Source organism: Ambystoma mexicanum, chromosome 8 (genome assembly GCF_040938575.1).
Source record: "Ambystoma mexicanum isolate Mex_15411 chromosome 8, UKY_AmexF1_1, whole genome shotgun sequence".
In the NCBI taxonomy this organism is placed as follows: domain Eukaryota; kingdom Metazoa; phylum Chordata; class Amphibia; order Caudata; family Ambystomatidae; genus Ambystoma; species Ambystoma mexicanum.
In genome coordinates this window covers 646136919-646150211 of record NC_090929.1, presented here as the reverse complement: position 1 = coordinate 646150211, position 13293 = coordinate 646136919, and the positions used below count along the sequence as shown (strand labels likewise).

At 52.5% G+C, this 13293-nt stretch overlaps 1 protein-coding gene across 2 annotated transcripts in view; it reads right to left on the bottom strand.

The window, feature by feature from the left end:
• The window catches only part of TMCO4 (transmembrane and coiled-coil domains 4), a 1142020-nt gene that overhangs the window by 948870 nt on the left and 179857 nt on the right, over positions 1-13293 (bottom strand). For both annotated transcript variants that reach the window (XM_069610379.1, XM_069610380.1), the window contains one exon: positions 824-976. In XM_069610379.1, the coding sequence (XP_069466480.1) occupies positions 824-976 (153 nt within the window). The remainder of the gene's footprint in view (positions 1-823; positions 977-13293) is intronic.

Genomic DNA, 13293 nt, shown 5'->3' with positions numbered 1-13293 from the left:
CATACGATTTGTTACTTGCCAAGAGGCAATTATTGCAGGCCATTAGCTAGTTGCAAGTACACATTTTAAGGCTGCCTAAAACTTTCACAGAGCATACTCTAGAAAGACCGACCTCAAACCTATACCAGTACAGGGCAAGCAGTAATGAGAGTAACATCTATCTGAACCAACACAAACCTTACACAGCAAATATGAACTTCAGAATACACCATCACAGAGCAGGCACCGAAATAGATCCAACTCTATCCTACACAGTGCCCTATTGTGGTGTAGGCCACCAGAGAGAAACCTTGCACCTAAACCGTCAAAGACAGGCACTAGAACCAAACATCAGCCTAACTATCAGAGGCAAAGCAGAGATCAGCCTCAGCGTGGCAACATTGCATAGCTGACAATTCACAGGCAACAAGAACCCTAAACCTTCATAGATCAGGCACTACAAAGAACAACTGCAGACACAAACGATCACAGAGCTAACATAGACTTAAACCATTACAAGGAAGACACCACAGAGCAAAATCATAGCTGTAAAACATCAGAGTGGAGACGACACAACGATCATCGCAGTTCCAAACCAACACAGGGCATGCATGGCTGAGAACAACCACATCGTAAATCATCACAGAGCACCACATCTAAAGCAATATAAAAATAAAGTACGACATATAGCACTTTTGTCCTAAAGTGTCAAAGAGCAGGTAATAAGGAGAGCAACATGAAACTAAACCGTCAAACCGTCAAACAGTAGGCACTGCAGGATGAGGAGAGCAGGAGGAAGAGGCAGAAACACTGCTATAATTTTCCATTCCTTTTTTATTGTTACCTTTGCTCTGTTTCAGGGAAGAGCTGGGCCAAGGAGACCCCACAAAGACCAGCATAGGCGAAGCGGGCTGGCTCACTCAGCTGCTTCCCCAGCACACCGCAGGCATCGGTATCGTCTTTCATAACTAAACTGCCACCACCCTGTACGGTCCACCTGGGATAAGAAATGGAAAATCACTGTACTGTCGAGCGAGAGCAGCACAAAAGACTTTGGATAATCCTATACACACATTGCTGGCATAAGCCTCTGAAGGGCAGCTGATCCTGGTACACAGAGGCTATTCAAGCTCTCAATTCACTAAAGAATGCCACCTTCAGCATGGAAGCAAAGGGGGAGCAAGAAAGGCAAAGTAAGAGCAGACAAGGTGAGGCAGCTGAGAACAGGTCAATTCAAATGGGAAAGAGTGTACACGGAGAGGAGTATGCAGGATAGGAAGTGGGGGAGCAGTAGAGGCAGACAGAAAGCAGCTGGGACAGAGAGCAGGAGAGGCAGAGAGAAGGCTGTTGAGTGTGCATACGCAGAACAAACAAGTTAGGTAAGGTAGGCAAATATGTTAGGCAGCGAATGGTGCAGGCAATGCAGAATGGGAGAAGGCACAGCAGTGAGATAAGGGAAGGAAAGGCAATGGGGAAAAGACAAAAGTACAGCAAGAAGAAGTTGAGGCGGAAAGAGGGGCAGGAGAGACAGGGGAAGCAGATGAGACAGAGAGGGGCTTACTTAGACAGTAAGGTAACAAGTGGGGCGTGGAGGAAGCTGGTGAGCAAGAGAGCAAAGCGGGGCGATCAATAAGTGGCAAGTGGGAGCAGATAGTGTAACATCCAAGGCTGAGGGGAGCAGGAAAGGCAAATAGGTGAAATGTGGGGACACAGGGCAAAGGGTGGCATAGAGTGCAAGTACAGAAGGGGTAAACTAAGTCCAACAGAGAGCAAATGTGGTAGTGATTTGGGGAATAACAGCAAAGCAGGAATAAAACATGAGAGAGAAAGTATGTGCTGAAGACAAACTGGAACATGATGTACAGTATTCCCCCCACAGACCCACCCCCCCAACACAAATTTATGAGATTTTTCCAATAAAGGAGGTTAAAAAAAAAACATACACATATGTGCATAAGTAACCATAACAAATAAAACAACCAACCTGTAGGTGTTATGGGCATTACAAAATAACATGATGAACAGCAAGAGAGGCAGAGAGGGAGCAGAAATGGGATAGAGGTAACAGGTTAGGCAGCAAGATGGGGTAGGTAAAGCAAAGTGTGTGCAGACAAGGTTGAAAGAGAAGGGGTAGTGGTACAAGCAGCTGCATGCAACGCAGGAAGGAGCTGGAGAGCTAGCAGGGATCCAGTGGAGGCATCGTAGTGTCTGAAGGCTAGAAGATGGACTAGCAGCAGAGGATTAGCAAGTAAGTAGACTGTGGGTTAGACAGGGAGCAAGACAGTAAGATGGTGAAGGAGAAGGTATGGCTGAGTGAGAGTAATTGAAGAGGGGATGGGGAAGGAGAGAGACAGAGGAAACTCGAAAAGGTCGATGGCAAGTGGGAGCAATCGATGCAGAGAAGGGATCAGTGGAGAAAAAAGTGGAAACCAGAGAAGTCGACTGGGGATGCAGGCAAGGCAGGCAGAAGGAACGCCAAAGAAAATTATGGGAGTAGACAATTCAGGGAGAGGTGCAGCTAAATAAGAAAAGGGTACCAGGTGAGAGATCCATGGGAAGTAGGCAAGGCAGAGTGATGGTAGAGATGAGATAGAGAGAGGTGGGAAGTGATCCTGAGGGATGTGAAAATGAGGCATAGAAAGAGAGCAGGTAAGGCAGGGAGGAAAGGAGGAAAGGCAAAGAGGGGAGCAATTGAGGCAGAAAGGAGAATGGTGAGGCAGAGAAGAAAACTGAGACAGAGAGGAGTGCAGTTGAGGCAGAGCAAGGGGGAGGCGCAAGAGAAAGGGAAGTTATGGAGGACAGGATGAGAGAATGCAGGTGGCACTGAGAGAAGGGCAAGTCAGACAGAGAGGGTAGTTACCACACTACAATGCCTGACAGTATTTAGCTGCATGAAACAAATCTAGATTACAAGATTAACATATAAAGGCGGGGGGCGTGGCCTGCTTGCGAACAATGTGGACGTGAAGTCCTGAGAGCTCCTGCAGGCGCCCACTATATCCTGCTTTATTATCCTGTTCTCCGTGGCAGAAAAAAGGCACAAGCTGAATCTACAAGATATGGAGCTTCAATAGATCGAGTTTGCTGCATGTACCCTGCCAACTGACCGCAAAACGGGGACTGTAGCTTTGCACCAGTGATCAGGCCGTGCAAGCTCCAAAATGGCCGACAGCAGATGAACGGAATGACCAAACAGCCATTTTGTGTTCCCTCGCCAGCTCCGCAGCACTGACCCCTGCTGTAACGACGGGGACGGAGGCTGGCAGGTACTAGGGTGGCCAACTGTCCTGGATTTCACAGGATTGTCCCACAATTAGGGACTCTGACCTGCAGTTTGCAGAGTGGCTATGCGGGATGCAGGTTGTCCAGACTTTCGTTGGGACAACCTGCCTCCAGCACAGCCACTCTGCAAACTGAAGTGCGTATGTACACAGCAAGGTGCTGCCGCCTGCTGCTTTCTGTCTCCAGGCTGCTCTGCAGCCCTGGCTCCTTTTGAGCCTGCAGGTCGAGCTGTAACGCTCGACACCAGGCTTTATACAAATGCTAATGGTTTGTTCCTGGGGTCGTGATGGTCATGTTTGCAGTTAAAAACCGTGACCATCACCTCCCAAGGACAAACCATTTGCCTTTCAATTAAGCCAGGAATTAAAAGCCATTAAAAAAATGTACATTAAAAAAGGGGCGGGCCAAATGTGACTGACGTGACGTCATCACCGCCTTGTCGGGCAAGTGTCCCGTGAAAGACTATCAAAGAGTTGGCCACCCTTGCAGGTACACCCTGACTCTAGGGACTGTGCAGGCTGTGAAACCGCATGCTAATGTTTCTCAAGGTGCTTGGAATGCTCACCCGGCACTAACGGGCTCCGGGGACACTGACCCGACCGGGCCGAGAGGGAACCGTGATATGGCCGACGGAGCAAAAGGCGCAGGCGGCGACCCGGGGACACAGTGGCCTCATATACCGGACCACACGAAGCGGATCCACTGTGACGGCCGAAGAGGAACATATACCGCTTCATGACTCCTCCTCACGGGATGCGGGTAATTATACGAGATCCCTGGAGAGGGGTGCTCTTCCCCCCCATGTGAGCTAACATGCTGCACAGACCTCGGACGGCGAAGCAGCAGTGTCTGACAGACGCTCTGCAGCTGGACGGGGCTCGTATGGCACATATTAAGCAGGCAGATAGCTGCGTGTGAAGCTACCGGGAAGAGCAGCCTGCCCTGTGATCGCGTTATCAGCACGATACACACCGTGCATAGCGGGGCGACCCATACTTCCACCAGAGACATTTAAAGGCAGAGCGCCCTGGCTCCTGCAGCTACACTGCATGTGGCGTGTTATGTTCCGGCCCCGCACGGAGGCAGAACGTGGTAGGCCTCAGAGGTAGGCCTCAGTGACGCAGCTCCATCCGGAGCGAAAGAAAGACACGATACATGCTGCTAGGGCCCGGAACTGCCTCCCTCGCGCGGGGGCAAGTCTTTTATTCATATGTCCTACGTCACCGCGTAGCGGACGGAGGGCAGATATAACATTCCTCCTTTATTATAAACAAAACACAACAATGGAACACACCCACACGAGTGGGCTTCTACTCATAAGTATAACAAAATACAAATGCAAACTCCCATTTACAACGTCCAGAGTCCACACTACCACACATAGTCCTTGAGCCGAGATGGCGGCTGGGTGGCAGCCCTCAGGCCATACCTTCCACCCTGTGAGGCGGTTTCTACAGTCTCATTGGATCTCTCACCTTCCGCATCTGGCTCACCCAGGTCCTGTTCGCTCCCCTGCTCCCACGTTCTGTCATCGGCATTTTCTTCGCCTTGGTGATCTTCGGGTCCGTCCTCGATCCGCGGTGACTCCTCATCTGCTTGGGGACAGTCCCCATCAGTCCAGAGGTTGCGCGGCACCGCCTTGAATCACGACGCGTTGTGCGTCACCTGACGATGCCCCCTTTGTGCAGTTATCATGGTCCCTCGTGTCTCACGGACAGTCCATGGGAGAGTCTCGTAGCGGGAATCCATTTTGGACTTCGTCGGGTTCCGTAACATGACCACCTGGTCGCCCACCTGGTGATCGGATGGTCGTGACCTCCTCTTGGCACTCATGTTGGCGTTGGCGTCCCTGCGTCTTCGGTTAGTGCGCATCTCGTCCAGCTCGTCCGGTCCTCTGCTGGGGTGATGTGGGATGGATGACCTGATAACGGTACCGAACATGAGATCCGCTGGGGGAACGCCTGTTGTGCAGTGCGGGGTGACCCTGTAGTTCCTCAGGAATCGATAGAGGTTGACCTTCCACGGGCTGGCATTTGCCTTAGACAGCCTCAGCACTTTGTTAAGTGTTCTCATGAATCGTTCTACATCGCCGTTGGCCTGGGGCCATCTAGGCATGATGTGGTGATACCAGATGTTCAGATCTTGCAAGTACTGTTTGAACTCCACCCCTTGGAAGGGTGCTCCATTGTCACTTTTGATCGTGGTTGGGAGTCCATGTGTCGCAAACAGCATGTGTCGCAAACATCTTCTCAATGGCCGGGATGACCACTTCCGCTGCTGTGGACTCGACCACCTCGACCTCGGGGTATCGGGAGTGGTCATCGATTGCCACCAGGAGGTACAGGCCCTCTCATAGTTTACAGAAGTCAATGCTTATTGCGTCCCACCTGCCAGAGCCTCTTTCCGCCGATAAGATGGGTTCCGGATCTGGTGGGGCTCCGGTTATGAGGCACGGCAGGCAGTTGTTGACAAGTTTCTTCACTTTCTCGTCAATGCGAGGGAACCACACTCGGTGTCGAATGCGTGCCTTCATTCGAACCATCCCTTGGTGGCCCTCATGGGCGAGTGCCACTATCCGGTCGTGCAGGCCTGGCGGAATGACGATGCGATTTCCGCAGAGCAGCAGCCCCTGGTCTGTTATCGACAGGTCTTGGCGGACGGTGAATGTTCCTGTGAGGAACGCCTTTGCCTCTTCCGTCCTGTTGTGCGTGTTTTTCATAAATGACCTCCAGTCGCCCAAAATGATGGCATCTTTCACCAGATCGCAGCAGGGGTCACTGCATGTTTCCTCCGCGATTGACCGACTTCGGCCTCATTGCCCGCACCAGCTGGCATATGTGTTCTTCGGTCTCTTCGGCCATCTGGACTTCCTGTGGCGTTGCCTCTCTCGGGTGCCTGGAGAGGAAGTCTGCCGGGTTGCCACATCCCGGTTGATACAGGAGCTCAAAGTTGTACTGCTGAAGGTGTAGCAGCCATTTGGCTATTCTGGCCGGTGGGTGCGAGGAAGTGCCCATGAAGATGGGGAGGAGGGGCTTGTGGTCCGTAATCGCCGTGAACTTGCGGCCATAAAGATACAGGTGGAAGTCGCAGCACCCCCACAATACGGCGATCGCCTCTTTCGCGATGTGCGAGTACCTCTGCTCCGTCGCTGTGAGAGCACGCGACGCATAGGCGATGGGTCTCTTCTCGCCTTCGTTGGTGACCTGCATGAGGATGGCCCCCAGGCTGACAGGGCTGGCGTCCACGTAGAGTTCCGTCGGAAGGGCAGTGTCATAGTACGCCATTCTCGTCTCTGTGGACAGCGACTCTTTTATGCTCTCGAAGGCATCTTGGCAAGCTTTTCCCCACTCCCACTTCGCATTGAGCTTTGTGAGTTCACGAACGGGTTCCGACAATGTGGACAGGTTTCGGATGAATCTTCCACAGTACGTGGCCATCCCCAGAAAACTGCGGACGTCAGTGGGTGTCTTGGGCGGACTTGCGGCCTGTATGTCAACGACCTTCTGGGGGTCCGGCGAGATGCCAGAGCTGCTGAACTTGTAGCCAAAAAAAGATATATCTGCCTTAAAAAACTCACATTTTTCCTTGTGGATGGTTAGGCCCGCCGCCTCCAAACGGTCCAACAGCAGATCTAGCCTTCTCGAGTGTTCTCCTTTGTCCTGGGCGTGGATCAGGATGCCATCACTGACATTGAGGACACCTGGGATGTCCCGGATGACTTCTTGGATGGTCTGTTGGAAGACTTCAGCTGCCGAAGATATGCCGAAGTTTAGGCGCTTGTATCTTCGCAGACTCAAGTGTGTAGAAAACATTGTTATGTACCGAGAGTCTTTGTGTAGCTTCAGCTGATGGTACCCTGCCTTCAGGTCAACTTTCGAGAAGACTCTGGATCCCGTGAGATCAGCCACAATCTCGTCGAGGGTTGGTGTGATATGGCGCTCCCTCTTGATGGCAGTGTTCGGGAGGCGCATATCTATGCAAATGCGGACCATCCCCGGTTGTTTGGGTTTCCGGGTGACCACCATCGGGGACACCCATGGTGTCGGCCCCGTCACCTCCTCGATGATGCCTGCTTCTTCCAACGCTTTTAGTTCAATCTCCACCTGCTCGCGCATGTGGAATGGGGTCCTCCGATGTCTGACGGCCCTTGGCAGAACAGACTTGTCAATGTGGAGTTTAATTGTCTTTCCCTTCAGGCACCCAATCCCGTTCAGCAGGTTCGGATATCGCGCCAGGAGCTTCTCGACCTCGTGGGCTTCCCCGACTTGATTAACAAACTGTACAAGCCCTAAGTCCTCTGCCGCATCACCGCTCAGGAGGCATTCGATCCCGGCGTTCACTACGTAGACTTTTGACGGTAGCTTGTTTTCACCGTGGCTGAGGGTCGTGCGGAATCTCCCAACAACCGGTAGCGGCTTCTTGCAGCCATATGCGAACAGGAGAGTGTCAGTGTTTTTGAGGGATGGTTGAGGCTGCAATGTCTTGAACGTGGACGTGGGCATGACATTCAACGATGCTCCCGTGTCAATGGTCAACCATATCTGCTGGTTTTGGAGGGTGACCTGACATTTACGCCTCCGGAGCCCTTTCTTCTGCGTGCCGCGTCCTCGATCCAGGGCTGACACTAGGTAGACTTTTCTTCCTTTGGTCCGCTGCTCTCTGCCAGGGTCTAGTGGAGTTCCTGTGATGTTGTCTCCGTCTTCCTCAGTCGACGAGTTGTTCACTTCGACGTGCCTCGTGACTCCCTGTTTCTTCTTCTTTGTACCACTCCTCTCCTGAGGGTTTGGCGGAGGCGGTAATGGAGCGCCTGAAGAACGGCACACCTTTGCATACTGGTCCTTTCTGCCACAAGCCCTGCACGTCGTGCCTTGTGCCGGGCAATTTCGCCGTCCGTGATGCGGTCCACCACACCATCCACACTCTGTGGGCCCCAGGATCCGTGGTTGCCATCTGGGCGGTGTGTAGTTGCCACCATATTCATCCCTTGTAGATTGTCTGTTTGTGACCTGGGCCACCATGGATGACGCGAGGGCCGGCTGTAACTTGTGCAGAGTCAAACCCATGTTAGCGGCCCTGGTATGCGCTAGCTCCTTCTGACGGCCTAGCTACAGAATGCGTGTCAAAGACATGCCCCTCTCACCCAGCACCAACCTCTGTAGTTTCTCGGAATGGATGCCATTGATGATTTGTCTCCGGATCTCTTGCTCAACATCCGTGAACTCACATGACATTGCTAGCTTCCTGAGCCGGGTGTGAAAAGCATCCAAGGTCTCCTCTTCCACCTGAAACGTGGTGCAGAATATGAATGAGGCCAGTGTGAAGGGATTTAGTTGCGGGAAGAAAATGAGCCGTCAACGCGTCCTTGGATCGCTGGTAGATGTCCAGGCCACCCGCGATGGTAAGCGCGTTGAAAATGCATAGCACCTCGTCCCCTACGTTCAAAAGTAGGTGCGATCTCATCTTCCTAGACGAGGTTACGTCCTTGCACTCCATCGCCATCTCAAATTTTTGGAGCCATAGCTGCCAGCGTGGGCCAACCGAGGATGGATCCGTGAAAGGATCGAAAGGTTGAATCATCGTGGTCGAGCTGGCGGTGGCGAGATCGGAAGATTCGCCGCGATTCTGGGCGGCGTGATAGGCCCGGGGGTGGACGTGCCGGTCGCCATGTCGTGTGACGTCGTCCCCTGGTGGTTCCTGATGAGGCCGATCTTTGAACCCGTTGGCAGATAGGGCCGCTGCCTCTCCTCCACTGTCTACAGCCGTGACCGCACGTGCGCTTTTCGTGTGCGGTAGGCACACTTATCGAAGAGCGGTCCCATCGGCTCGCTGGAAAAGTTGTCGGTCGTGCGATGCAGGAGGGATGAGATGGTCGGGCGCCGAGCGCTCGTGCTGTGTCCCGTTTCCCTCGTCGCCAGTGTTATGTTCTGGCCCCGCACGGAGGCAGAACGTGGTAGGCCTCAGAGGTAGGCCTCAGTGACGCAGCTCCAGCCGGAGCAAAAGAAAGACATGACACACTCTGCTAGGGTCTGTGCCCGGAACTGCCTCCCTCGGGGCGGGGCTTTTATTCAGACGCCCTACGTCACTGCATAGCGGGTCGGAGGGCGGATATAACAGGGCGCACGTTCAGTCGGGCCTGACCTGACAGCACACCTGCCTGGGAATCGGAACATTGCCCCCATGTAGGACGTCTGCAACAGAGACCACCTCCACGCGCTTGCCACTCGTGTAGTGTAGAGAGAGGGTTTGGGCCTGTCAGACAGGACGGTGCTGGTACAGATGCTTCAGTATACATTACAAAAAAAGTTCCTCCCTTTCCAAGACTCCCCATCACAGATGCTTGGATGCATTGAGCAGAAGCAATTCAAGAGTGCGAAGCTGACGCCCAGGGACCTGTAGAAACGCACAGCCACAAGGCGCAAAAACAGGAAGAAGGGCAGTGAGACGACCCTCTCCTCCCCCGTCGGGTATACAGGTGTGTTGACCATTGGATGAGCTCGGAGGTACTGGGTGCCACACAAAGGATAGGCTGCAGCTGGAACGATACTAGGGCCTTCTGAATTCTGCCTGCAATACACTCTGAGTCCAAAATCCTTCCAAGCATTGGCCTGATTAGAGACTACTGGGTGAGGGACCCAAGTGGACTGGTGGGTCTGCTGGACATTGGGCTTCACGAATTCACCCGACCTCTCCACGAGCAAGACATACAAACGGTGGGCCAGATGAGGGGCCATTGATCTACTGTCAGTGGCCTGATACACCGAGAGGGAGCACCCCTTGGATGTTACCCATAAGATTGCTTAAGAAGGACTTCCGGGCTCCCCCACCACCGGCTCACGATACTTAATACCGGTGGCAGGAGATTGAGCATGACACACTTATAGGCAGCAGCCTTAGGCCCACTTGCACAACATGGTCAAGGACTAGCCGAAGAAGATGTACATGCAAAGCAAAATAGACCAATACACGACCAATGCCACTACGCCACCTGTGGACCAGGCCCCGCAACCGGACGGCCCAGCTGCAGAAAGCTCGCTCTCCTTGAAAGATGTGATGCTAGCCAGCTCCCGTTCCTTGATGGAGAAAAAGATGGACGGCATCACAGCTGAGGTCTCCTTTCTCTGCCATTATGTCCAAAAACTGGCTTCCCGCACGAGAGAAGCGGAACAACGTATCTCCGGGACAGAGGATGGCCTCAGAGGAGTTCAACAGCAGCTGGCACAGGTGGTGACCCGCCTCAAGACCATGGAGGCTCGTCTGGATGAGGGAGCGGGCAGATCACGCTGCAACAATGTAAACATCCTGGATCTCCCGGAAAAAACAGAGGGACCCAGTATGGAACTTTTCCTAGAGCAGTGGCTGGCAGATATCTTTGCACCCAAATCCTTTTCGAAATTCTTCTCAATGGAAAGAGCTCACCGAATACCATTGGGTAGGCCCATTTCGGGTGCACCGCCGATGACAGTTATAGCGAAACTGATAAATTATAGAGACAGGGATGCCCTACTCCAGATGGCCCGCACCAAAGGCTCCAAGATTGCCTTTTTCCGGACTACACCCGTCAGGTACAACGTGCCCGACAATCGTTTGAACAACTGGCTTTACGCCATGAATGTGAAATACGGCTGTTGTTTCGGGCCATACTCAAGATCTACCACAAGGGCACTACAGCGCACTTCACGGATCCGCGAGAGGCCTGGAACTGGGCTGAACAACATTTGGTGGTTGACTGGAGAGCAGAACTGACGGGAACAGGCGGGAGACCTCACTCCCGGCCTGAATGTACACCCCCAGAAAGGCACCCTGCACACCCGGTCCAGATCAAATCGGAACCTATGGAGGCCCCCTAAGTACCGGCCGGACAATATGGACGGAACAACTGATGCAACTATTCTGTGGCATTGGAGGACTAGCAGGGAAATTATTCCGCTTCCTTAAATCTGACAGGATACTGCCACGGAGTCGATATGGCGTCTGCTCTCCGGACAGAGAGTGAAAAACCCCACACCCCTCCCCTTCTTCTTTTTTTATCAATTCTTGCTTTTCTTCAGGGCTGGCCATTTCGCCAGCAGCTGCTGGAGGTCTATTGTTTAAGGCCTCCAGGCTGACTTTGTTGGGGCGAGATATGTTTTTTGGTTAGAGATGTCAGCTGGTTCTTTTGACTGCCAGGCAGGTTCGGGTGACGGATGCTTCGTGTTGGGGCGAAGTATGAGGAAGGGGGAATGTGGGTATTGTTTACCCTGGTTTATTGGTTGAGTTTGTTATTGGAATGTGTGAGGCCTATGATACATACACTTAGCCAAATCATGCAACACTTGCGGAAGATGCAACTTATGTACTGCGGAATGCCTATAAGTACCCATGGCGTGCACTCAGGCTGTGATAAATACCAATAGCATCAGTAAATTCCTCAAGCTCATCACCTGGAACGTCAACGGACTGGGATATGGGATCAAACGACACTTGGTCACCCAGTTTCTTAATAGACACTCCCCTGACCCTTCTTACAGAGACACATTTGGCGGGCACTCTTTTCCATAGGACAAATTGTCGTACTGCAATACACATGGGATTTACTATGGGCTCTTGTGGTGTCCTGATAGTACTACATAAACGCCTCTCGTTAGCGTTGATTTTAGTGGAGCAGGACCCCCGGGGCAGATTCGTGATGATACAGGGTACACTGTGGGGGGAAACCATTGGTGTCTTGGTGTCACGATCCATGCCCCTGACCCCCTCAGGTATAACAGCCCCCTGGCAGCAGTGGGGCTAAGGCCCTTCACACTGGCCTCAAGGGCCTTAAAACTCCATCAGAAACATACATAGAGTCAGTCCTGGCGCCTTTTGCGCCAGGCTCATTATCAGGAATAAAGCAACACCAGTTTTGGACCTTAATCCGACTTGGAGGCCTATTACACAGGTCAGTTCTTTAGAACCAAGCCATGCGGTCTAGTGTTTTGGGTGTGGCTGGGCCTGGAACTACGTGGCCTGGAACTACTTTACCTGGGCTATTTAAACTACACACAAACAGCAGAACACGCTTTGCGTTATTCTGCACTCCTGCAGCATAACGCTCACCGTGTTCAGCTCCTGCTCATCTGCTTCTCCGGCGGCCCGATCATGAGTCCTCGATCCGGATTGCATTTCTAACCTGGAAGAACAAGAACAGCATTAGCAAGCAAGAACACTTACCTGTGAGTAACCGGTCCTGAAACCATCCTGCGCTTCGCTTACCACGCCCATCTCCGGATTCCACCGCAGCCTGCAAATGTCATGATCCATCGATCACGCCCCTTCTGGTCTTCCTGGTCCCTGGCACGTCGGGGGTTACTCGCTGTAGTACACCCAACATGGCTGTATACACGGAATGCGGTCTATCGACCTTACGTCCTAGGCAGCACGTTCTATAAATTAGCCACTCCCCTGCGGCTCCGCGCGTCTCAACGCTACCGTTAGCTGTGGCTTGACGTGTGTCGTAGTTCGTAATCCTGGAACTGAGTTGCTTCCTGAATTCCCGGAACCCATTCCTTACTCCTTTTCCTTCCCCTCTCCTTGTACCTGTATCCTTCCGCGTTCCCCCCGGTTCGACCCCGAATGCTGCCTTCCTTCCTGGTCTTCCTGGAGTTTCCTTGATCCCGGACGAAGAAGGTGAACGAATCCTGGAATCCGAAGACGGCCGAGCGGGCTTATACAAGACCCGAACAGCACGGAAGAAAACCCGGCAAAGGATTCCGCAAAGCAGCGAAAACAGGTGAGAAAAAGTGAAACCTGTGACAGCAAAGGGAAAAGAACAAGAACAGCATTAACAACAATTCTTACCTGGGCAAGCAGCACTTTGATCGTTCATCACTCCGAAACATCACCACAAACTGTACAAAGAAGGGAAGAGAACACAGGTTAGCAATTAACACTAACAAACAGTGCAGCGCTGCACACATCAATAACTCACCGTGGTTTTTGCCATCCGGCGCGGCATCTCCGAAAATCGCAATCATCCCTGTGAAAACAAAAAGAAAAAAGAGACATTGTTAGGGA